This window comes from Labeo rohita, chromosome 21 (genome assembly GCF_022985175.1).
Source record: "Labeo rohita strain BAU-BD-2019 chromosome 21, IGBB_LRoh.1.0, whole genome shotgun sequence".
Lineage (NCBI taxonomy): Eukaryota > Metazoa > Chordata > Actinopteri > Cypriniformes > Cyprinidae > Labeo > Labeo rohita.
The window spans coordinates 9,070,226-9,081,037 of record NC_066889.1 but is presented as its reverse complement, the minus strand read 5'-3'; the positions used below and the strand labels follow the sequence as shown (position 1 = coordinate 9,081,037).

Sequence of the window (10,812 nt, the reverse complement as noted above, 5' to 3'; positions counted from 1 at the left end):
ACTTTTTTACATAGAAATCTCATTACCCTCACTTCCCATTTCAAAAGTCCCTGTACATTTACAAAGAACAAGAGTTTGTTTGTTTTTTTTTTTGTTGTTTTTTTCATATTACCCCTGTTTTTATCACTGATAACTTTGGACTAGCTGTGAAAAGTTTCTTATATGTAAAACATGTATTCTCTCTCTTTCTTTTTCTTTCTTTCTTTCTTCCTTTTTTTCTTTTTCTTTCTTTCTTTCTTTCTTTCTTTCTTTCTTTCTTTCTTTCTTTCTTTCTTTCTTTCTCCATTCCCAGCTCTCTGTAAACAAAGTAATTTAAATAAGCTGTCTGTCTGTCTGTTCAGCAGATTTTTATTTTTGAAACACAGCTATGTTTCACTAAGCTATCCAGGCAGTTTCCCTCTTTCATCCTGTTGTGAAAGAGTTCACGAGGAGTCGCCTTGTGTTTCCTGTAAAGGGGGCTGGGGGCTGGGGGCTGGCGCTGTTCCTTTTAAGTGAGGTATCCCAGGGATCTGAACAAATATATGGGTGTAAAGAGAGTCAAAAGAATTGTGTGACAAGCACACTGTAGCTCTGCCCATGTGTTGTATTTCAACATTAACAAAATATTGATGGGCTGTTAGAATGTGATACATGTGGATAAATCTTCACTGATTTCTAACAGACATATTAAATAACGTTTTAATGTAATGTAACAGCATTTTGCAAGATGTTCTTTGAAGTTTTTGTCCACCAAAAATTTTGCCTGTGACCCTATTTTTTCATGTTCAGATGTGCCATTTTCACAATACAGATGCAAGCTGTGTGTAGTGTAAGTTGGAATCCTTATTATATTAGTGGTCATTCATGTTTCATTTTGTTATATATTACATTAATATTGTATATTACATATTAATTATTATTATGTACTATAATAATATGTACTCTATGTATCTGTGCATTTGTTGATGCATACACACACACACACACAGGTATGGGCACTCTCCATAAGCGTAATGGTTTTTATACTGTACAAATTTTGTCCGCACCCTAACCCTACCCCTTACAAAAAAAAATAAATAAAAAATCTGCATTTTTACATTAAAAAAAAATAATAATAATAAAAATTCTGTATGATTTATAAAGTTGTTTCCTTATGGGGAACATAATGTCCTTGTGACACCACATGGTCAAAATTTACTGGTATTATTATCCAGAGATATATTATATTATATTATATTATATTATATTATATTATATTATATTATATTATATTATATTATATTTTTAATATAATAAATATGTAATATTTTGATGATGGAAACAAAGTATGATAACTTACCTCATGGCGCCACCCAATGGTTATTAAGGCCTTCACAGACATAGCTCTAAAGAAACTCACTAAACGGTGAGTTTAACTCTGCGTGTGTGTGTGTGTACTTGTTTTTTGCTTTTTTAAAATCTATAAAAGTCTATGGAAAGTCCCCATAATTCACAAAAACAAACGTGTGTGTGTGCGTATGTGTGTGTCTATGTCTGTATATGTGTGTGTATGTATATATATATATATATATATATAGACCAGGGGTGCCCAACCCTGTTCCTGGAGATAGACTTTCCTGCAGAGTTTAGTTCCAGTCCTAATCAAACACACCTGTCTATAATTTTCAAGTGCTCCTTGAGATCCTAATTAGCTGGTTCATGTGTGTTTGGTCAGGGTTGGAGCTGAACTCTGCAGGAAAGTCGATCTCCAGGACCAGGGTTGAGCACCCCTGATATAGACGGAGATGCAATCAAAATAATTCAACCACTCAGAGACTGCAGTACTATAAAAGTATGTAAGTAAAATATAATATAAAACTGCAATTAAAAAAAAAAAAATTGCATCTACACCAGCTTACTGGCATATTAAAAGTAATAATGTCAATATATAATGTAAAGCTTTTGAGTTTGGAGTTTTGATTTGTTTTTAATAACACAGCTATGTCATAATTATTCAACCCCTATTAAACATTGCTGTTTTAATTCACTTTTTTGTGGTAGGAAAAAAATTGTCTTAAAACACAAGCTTCTAGAAACTATTAAATTACTAACTTGGGCTGTTACACATATGTAGCAAAAATGGAAAAGTCAACAGAGCTCTCACAAAAGCTATAGAAAATAAATAGTTTTCTTATATTAAAAAAGTGTAAGATATGAAGATTTCCAGGACATTAAAAGTTCCTAGGGGCATAGCTGGCAGCCTTATTCCTTAGTTTAAAGTGTGTTGTACCAGAAAACCTTTGAGGGCGTTGAACAAAAAAAGCACAATATCATAAAATGTTTGATCAGAGCGACTGAGAAAAATCTGCACTGTACAGCCAAAGACTTGCAAGATGACCTGACAAAAGGAGGAAAAATATTTCAGTGCAGAGAAAAAGATGAACACTAGACAAGCATGGCCTTCATGTTGAGGCATCTTGCCGAATGTCACTCTTGACCAAAAAGAACATAAGACGCTGACTTGAACATGCTAAAATTAATTTGGATAGACATGTGGAGTGTTTTATGGAGTGATGTACTTTTTTGATTATGAACTTTTTAGACCTATGGATCAGCAGTATGTCTGGTGCAAAAAAAAGGCAAAGCTCATAAGCAGAACAACACCATCTCTATCGTCAAACATTAAGGTGGACCAGTCCTGTTATGGGAATGTTTTACTGTAGCAAGAAATTGAAAACATGACTATATGAAGGATATCATGGATTCTTTGAAGTATCAGGCCATTTTGGCAAGAATTGTGATGCCTCTGGTGCAGTGACTGAAGGTAATGATCAATGGACTTTCCTGCAGGACAGCCATCCCAAAGTATAACAAATCTACTTATGCTTGGTTCAGGGATTAGTCATAGAATGTTCTTGAGTGGCCTGTTCAGTCTCCAGATTTAATTCTCACTGAAAATATTTGGTTGAATTTGAAGAAAGCAGTGGCGTGAAATGTGAAAACCAAAGATTATCAGTGAGGAATGGGATTTTTGGGGGTTGAATAATTTTGAAGTATATATATATATATATATATATATATATATATATATATGTACTTTCAAAAAAACATAGTGAACCAACACCAGCAGATGACATTGCACCCCAAATTATCACAGACTGTGGAAACTTAACACTGGACTTCAAGCAACTTGGCTATGAGCTTCTCCACCCTTCCTCCAGACTCTAGGACCTTGGATTCCAAGTGAAATACAAAACTTGCTCTCATCTGAAAAGAGGACTTTGGACCACTGAGCAACAGTCCATTTCTTTTTCTACTTAGCCCAGGTAAGACGCCTCTGACGTTGTCTGTGGTTCAGGAGTGGCTTAACAAGAGGAATACGACAACTGTAGCCAAATTCCTTGACACGTCTGTGTGTGGTGGCTCTTGATGCCTTGACCCCAGACTCAGTCCATTCCTTGTGAAGTTCACCCAAATTCTTGAATCGATTTTGCTTGACAAGCCTCTCAAGGCTGCGGTTCTCACGGTTGGTTGTGCATCTTTTTCTTCCACACTTTTTCCTTCCACTCAACTTTCTGTTAACATGCTTGGATACAGCACTCTGTGAACAGCCAGCTTCTTTGGCAAGGAATGTTTGTGGCTTACCCTCCTTGTTAAGTGTGTCAATGATTGTCTTCTGGACAACTGTCAGATCAGCAGTCTTCCCCATGATTGTGTAGCCTAGTGAACCAAACTGAGAGACCATTTTGAAGGCTCGGGAAACCTTTGCAGGTGTTTTGAGTTTATTAGCTGATTGGCATGTCACCATATTCTTATTTGTTGAGATAGTGAATTGGTGGGTTTTTGTTAAATGTGAGCCAAAATCATCGCAATTAAAAGAACAAAAGACTTAAACTACTTCAGTCTGTGTGCAGTGAATTAATTTAATACACAAGTTTTACAATTTCAGTTGAATTACTAAAATAAATTAACTTTTCCATGAAATTCTAATTTATTGAGATGCACCAGTATATATATATGAGGTGAGGTGGACATTTACAGTGTTGGGGGTAACGCATTACAAGTAATGCGAGTTACGTAATATTTTTACTTTTCCAAGTAACTAGTAAAGTAACGCATTACTTTTTAATTGACAAGAAAATATCTGAGTTACTTTTTTCAAATACGTAATGTCAATTACTTTTTCCCCATTTATGGATTAAAAGCTCTTCTGTCCCCATATTGAGAGAAATCGGGAGTAAAATGTTAGTTTTAGAATAAATGTGAACATGCATTAATTCATTATTCATCACCCACAAAAAACAGATTCAGTATTCCTCAAAATGAATAAAACCAGTGAAATTCAACTCAGAATATGACGCAAACCTGCAATAATTAAATATGTTAAATAATACAAATATCCTTTATGCATTTGCTCCCATTTTATTAACCAATGTCTTTTTTGCCGACCTTCGATGATCCAATTCAACCATACTAATAAGCAAAAATTGCTTAAGATAATCTAACATACACAGATGCATTTATGAGAGAGATGCATTTATAAGGGAAACACTGTTGAAAGGAGATGAAGGAATAGGTACAGCTGAGAGAGAATATGTCCAGAAGTGTGTTCCAAACTAGTCACAGTAGATAATGTATATTGTAGCTTTCCTTGTAAATTACAAATTTTAGTCCAGTTGAATGTTTCTTTAGAACAAAATGAAACTCATTGTTCCAACCATTCCACAAGTCTGTAATAGACTGTCCAGGGAGCTCTGGGTAAAGATCTTTTCCTTTCCAGAAAAGAAAGCTATGTCAGCACGCACCATTATCCAGTGAGATCCTTCCAAATTTTGCTCCAAAGCAGGAAAGAATGCAAAATATTTTACATTAATTTCAAATAATAGGACAACTGCACCTCCTGTAAGTTTGAGTTAAGTACTTGTTTATATTGAGACATTTTCTTATGTTATCGAGACATACTGTGTGTTATTATATTTAATCTTCAACTTTTGACTCTTTAAAATAAAGCAGACTTATAAAGTAGAATCCTTTCACAGAACACCAAAGAATATACCTGTTCTTAGCCATTTTGTTGTGTATACTTCTTTGAACTGCAGTTCAAGAAGTTCCCCTTCTAGTCTTTTCAGTTTAAATTCCAGCTCAACATCTTTTAGGTGTGAAGCCAAACTACTAGGAGTGAGAGTCAACCGCTGCACTAAAGATTATTTTGAAATTAGAGCCTGCTTATTTACAATCAGACCAGGTAATAGGCCCTCTCTTTAATTTCTTTAACAACCATAACAAAATAAGTGTGTTGAGACCTGAAAATAAGTTAAAGTTAAGATGTAAAGAATGTAAAAACTAAATATGTCATTTTAAATATATGCTGTACATATATGCTGTATGCTAATACATATTAAATACATTTCAGTTATTCAAGCATTTTATAAATAAAAGCCAAGGAACCAGAAGATACTGATTGAAATATTTTTTTATTAGTTTTTTATAATTTTTTTTTTAATCAACATGATATACAAATTCAGTATATTTTTGCTGGTAGTAAATGTACATATGGGAATATCAACTGAAATTAATTTGAGTTTAATTTGATCAATGCTGAGAGACTGTTAATCAAAGTCATATGGCAAATGTATCATACACTCAAACAAAATGCTATATAAAAGATGATGGCTATGCTCTTGAGATGCATACTCCATAATTTTATAACCATTATAGCAGCTGTTAAAACCTGAGGGAATTTTTGCTAACTTAGAGCATCATTATGCACCAAAACTAATGTAGACTGTATGGCTATGATACAGAACATTTTCACTAATCTATCCATAAATACCCCCAATTAAATCACAAGTGGATGAGCATAGTTTTACTTTGAATGTGTCCACATACCAATGTTTGAGTTTATATCGCATAAGTATGGTAAAAATGTTGATGGGCTGTGATCATTTTGCTCCAAATGACCAAGTAAGTCAAGATATTTGAAATATTTATTTTCTGTTTATAGTCTTAGGCTTAAAATGAGCTCATATATATAAGTTGTTGGTCTCTCATTTGTTTGTATTTGTTAGTGTAAGTGTGTGTCTGTCTCATACCCTTTCTATGTCACGTGGGTTCAGCACTTTCCCAATGAAGAGAAGTGCGCCTGATGGCTCATCTCTGACTAGAAAGAGGAAAGGCCGATCTACGCGGTACGCTAGAGCCAGTGATTGACCATTAACAGTGGGGGTGGTGCTGGCATACTCTGCACCCTCTGGAGCTGTTTCCATGACAACCTTGTGATGGACAGCATTTAACTTGACTGGCTGATTGGTAATTTTGATAAGGTCTGTCTCTGCCAACCATTCGGACAGACCTGAAAAAGCAGAACAAATAAGTGAGACAGTGACAAATTATCTAAGAAAACAGTGATAAACTAGCAAAAAAATGTGAAATGTAGGTTTTGTCTTACCTAGGTCAGAGAGGGAGGGCAGCAGGTCTGTGCTGTAACTGAGTTTGATAACAGGAAGTGTAAGCAGTACCTGCACTGCATGGAGGGTATTGGAGAGGTCCTGGACAAATTCAGCTGTAAGTGCTTCCTCTATTAGAGTTAGATTCTGCGTCACTTCATCAGGCAAGAAGAAATACATGCTTATTCCGTCCTCCATTGGAACCTGGGCTATCTATATCAGATAAACAGGGATGGTGAGCAATTATCAATTAAAATCAAATGCACTTATTAATTTCTTCACTTCATAAGACATTAGTGGATAAATATTGCCATGCTTTTTGAAGCAGTTTGAAGTTTCATTCTGACATCACTGCAGAGGATCTTTTTATTTTTTGTTTTGGGGTGAGCTATTTCTTATAAGCTGCAGTCTGTAACTTTTTTTGGTTAAAAATGATCAATCAGCCAATCTTTGTGTGGCACTGGTATAAATTTGTGGGAAATTTAAGCATACCGCAGCGTCATTTCATCACGTCTGTAAAAATAAAGAAGGCATCCCAGCTAGTAGGCTATATCACATGTGAGGATGCTGCAGATCGGTTATAGCCTTCTAAGAGCAGCTGGAATAATTAAATGTATCATTTTGATGGCTGATTGTAACCCAGCAAGGATAATGTGTTCATGAAACACATGTGACTGAAATATATTCCAGTATGTACATCTGATTACAGATAGCCTGTGGAATTACACATGATTTGTATTTTAAAGGGAACCGGTTCTAAGGAAGAATAATTAGCTTTTTGTTTTAAAAGAATTTATTTATATGAAATTCGAGAGATTAGACTGTACAAAAATTGAAACCTACACACTAATACACACTACATAGCGTACACATTGTCACGCAATGCTAATGTTGTTAATATTAACAATTTGAGAACAATGTACAACAATAATAATAATTTGCACAGTTTGATGTGATATGAGCTAACCACTTGTACCGCAATTTATTGCTATGCTTTTTTCCTCAGTTGGTTAACAAAAGTGGCAGACTAGTTACTTGTTCTGATGACAAAATCCTGTGAAAATTCTTATTTGTGTCATATATTCCAAGACATAGGCTAGAATCTGTGATTCCTAAGTACAGTATCCACACTGGTGCGTTGACTGATAGCCACACATGAACTCTAAACATTAGATTCATCTGTGCTGAGGAGCCGTGCCAGTGCACAATCCATGCAATGAAGATAATTCCGCAAAAAACTGCAATTGCAAGTACTGACAAAGAGGCAAAACCTGCGGACTACAACTTTAAAATGTGATATAAAAATATGTCTGATTCTATTTGGACTGGGTCACCTCAAGAAGGCCACCATGTTGATATCACATGACTTGCAGAATACTGCTCGCTTTATCTTAGTATCTCAGTAAAACACTTTAATCTAGAGAATAAATTATGGCTGACAGCAAATTTATATAATTGCACTGGTAACCGAAACCATTTGTATGATGCTGTATCCAAGCCACTGGGTGTCATTGTAATTCCAAGACAATCCAAGTGCATCTTTAAGGGATAGTTAAAGGCATAGTGTATGAAAACCTTATGTATAGGTACTGGCCACCTTCTACCAATCCTATTGTCAACTACTTTGTTTATACAGTGCACACCACATTAAAAAAAAGGAAGAAAAAAGAAAGAAAGAAGAAAGAAAGAAAGAAAGAAAGAAAGGGAACTGAACATGTAATATAATAATTGTACATGCATAATACAACAGGTATTGGTACCGTGCAGCCAAGGTCAGGGTCAATACCCATCTTGACTGGGTAATTCTCCTGCTCCATCATGGGAATAAGAGCTGGGGCTTCTCCATCCCTTTGGAAGTTCTCCATCTTATTAGCTTTGCTGAACCTAGTTATCCATTTACCTGCAAAAAATAAAATAAAATACAAACCACTGCCTGGGAAACACATAAATCTCCACAACAGTTTGCCAAGATAGTTTTACAATAACATATTTCAAAAGTCAAAAATGTAGCTAAAAAAAATAAAGAAATAAATTCTCAGGCTGGACAAGCTAAAGTGCATGCATATGTTTATGCCCCCATTTATTTTGCATCTCACCCCCCTCTGTTAAAGTACACACTGGATAAGAGATGTAAAAGAGCAAGAGAATAAATCAGAGCCAATTTACCTTTGAAGAAGGCTGCTCCCACAGGCAACACAGCAACGTTACGAGAAAGCGAAGGAACGACTTGTTCCACTTTTCCACCAGTTTGCTGTTTAAACCAATCATTAACAGTCTTAAGGTCCCGGGCTCCACCCGCAAGACTTTGAGGGCGTATCCCATATTGCTTTTCTACACTGTTGAGGAATTCCAGCCTGAGACGAAGTTCTGAAACACACAGGGATAAATGAAAACATGCACATTACATCTCTTTCTAAAAACATGCACAACTTCACCCATTTAAAAGGAAAAACACTAACTCCTAGCCAAAAGGATGCGATCTGCTGACTTGAAGCCCTTGGCAGATGCTCTGAGTGAGGATAGAAGGTCTCTGAGCGTGTCATGGAGCTGACTGTCTTGCAGGGTGTGGTAGCGGAGGGCCCTGTAAATCTGTTTCTCGGCCCGTTCAGATGCTCCTATGACAAATGACAAAAAAAAAAAAAAAAATTAAGCTAAAATCCTAGATGACTGCAGTAAGAAAAGCATGGTCTTCCTTAGTGGAGCAGAGCATCACCCATTGAAAGTTGCGTAAAGGCTGCTGAAATACTCATGGGGGACAGGAAGACGCTGGCCTTGGGGTCACGTACTGCCAGCTGACGGAACAGGTTGAAGCCAAAATCAGAGGTTGCGGCAGCCATCTTGGCGCGTGGGGTGGTAAAAAGGTCAACCGCCTCTTCCTCACCTTCAGTCTCCGTTGTATCTGTCTGCAGCAGATGTGGAGTCAGTCAAGTTACAGCCAGTGGAATTACAGAGAAAAAAATGTGACCGATGACTCATAAAGACCTTACCAACTGAGCATGTGAGAGGGACAGAAGACTCCATAAACCAAAAAGCAGGACTACCGTCCTCATCCTGATAAATACAAAGATAGAAGCTTAGCATCTGTGATGAAGACCACCTGTACCCCTAGTACAGATCGTTGTGTTAATACTAGCACAAGTACCCAAGGAAATCCCATTTTAAAGTGTTGATTAGAATGTAAAAATAAATAAATAAAATGCATTATACAGTGGCCCAAGACACCATCTCTTCATAAATAAATTAACTAAATAATTAATAAAATAAAAAAAATAAAAAAAACCTCTTCATAAATAAATTCACCTTTTTCCAGAAATAAAAATACTGGGATTAGACACGTTGATAAATGCCACATAAAATATATAAATAAATAACAAACAGATCACACTGAACCTCAATTTAGTCAATTTAAACATTTTCAGTAAGTTTTACATAAAATTAAAAAATGAACTTTCCCCAATCTAAAAATTAATTGGTCATATATACAACACATATAGATATAAATTGCATGTTTGTTTGTTTTTTTGTTGTTGTTGTTGTTGTTGTTGTTGTTTTTTAAACATTTGCAATAAAAACATAAAATATAAGTTAAATCCCTAGTCTTTACATAAAACTTGACACAGCTAACTTCAGGCACAAATTCAAGAATTGTTCCTGCAGCAGTTTCCAACAAGGTCTGAAAATGTCCCATGTTTCTTCAGCACATCTGGTTGCCATTAAGCTTTCTAGCTGAGTTTTTGTCCATCAATGGAAAAAATCTCCTAACACTAATATTTTCACATTCATCTGAATGGCTCCCTCACTGTATCTGCCACGCAGTTAAAGAGCTGAGCGTGACTCCATATCCACTGAATTTGTCTGAGCTTAACTTGATTCACATTTCACACCACACCTACAATCTTAAAAAAAAAAAAAAAAAAAAAAGACACATTTGTGAAACTTTTCGTGCAGTTTCAAACAATTAATAGGAGGAAAAACCTTTAGGAGGAAAACAATTATATAGTACAGTAAATACAGTAGTTATTTCACTCGTTTTATTACTAAGTTAATGTTCTTATCCCGACAAGCAAACGAGATGTCTTGTTTATTTACTAAGTTTGCTAAATTAACAAACAACCAGAGCAGTCTTAAATAAGAAATGAAACTGGACAGCTTAAAGAAAAACTTGCACACTTAACCATTTATATTAAAGAACTTACGGATTACTAAACTTAGATATTGATTTTAAGGGTCTGACCTGTTTTTTACTTTACCGTCGTCTCGTGCAGACTCAGTTCACAACTGTCTCCGCCAACTGTGCTCCAGCAGATGCATCAGCACTGTTTTAGTGAACAATCCCGCCCTTTGCTGACGCTAGAAGGTGGTCTGTAAATTCTGAAGAGACAGTGGTGAGAGTTTTTGATTCATTTCA

General features: G+C 35.6%; 1 protein-coding gene across 1 annotated transcript; it reads right to left on the bottom strand.

The window, feature by feature from the left end:
* Positions 1–5,420: 5,420 nt before the first annotated feature.
* On the bottom strand, positions 5,421–10,797 carry serpinf1 (serpin peptidase inhibitor, clade F (alpha-2 antiplasmin, pigment epithelium derived factor), member 1). The gene is made up of 8 exons (XM_051093864.1): positions 10,639–10,797; positions 9,392–9,455; positions 9,118–9,307; positions 8,864–9,019; positions 8,571–8,771; positions 8,165–8,304; positions 6,407–6,617; positions 5,421–6,310 (listed from the first exon to the last, which is right to left on the bottom strand). Exons 2-8 carry the CDS (start codon positions 9,452–9,454, stop codon positions 6,045–6,047), a joined length of 1,227 nt encoding a protein of 408 aa, XP_050949821.1. The 5' UTR covers position 9,455; positions 10,639–10,797; the 3' UTR covers positions 5,421–6,044.
* Between the last annotated feature and the right edge of the window lie 15 nt (positions 10,798–10,812).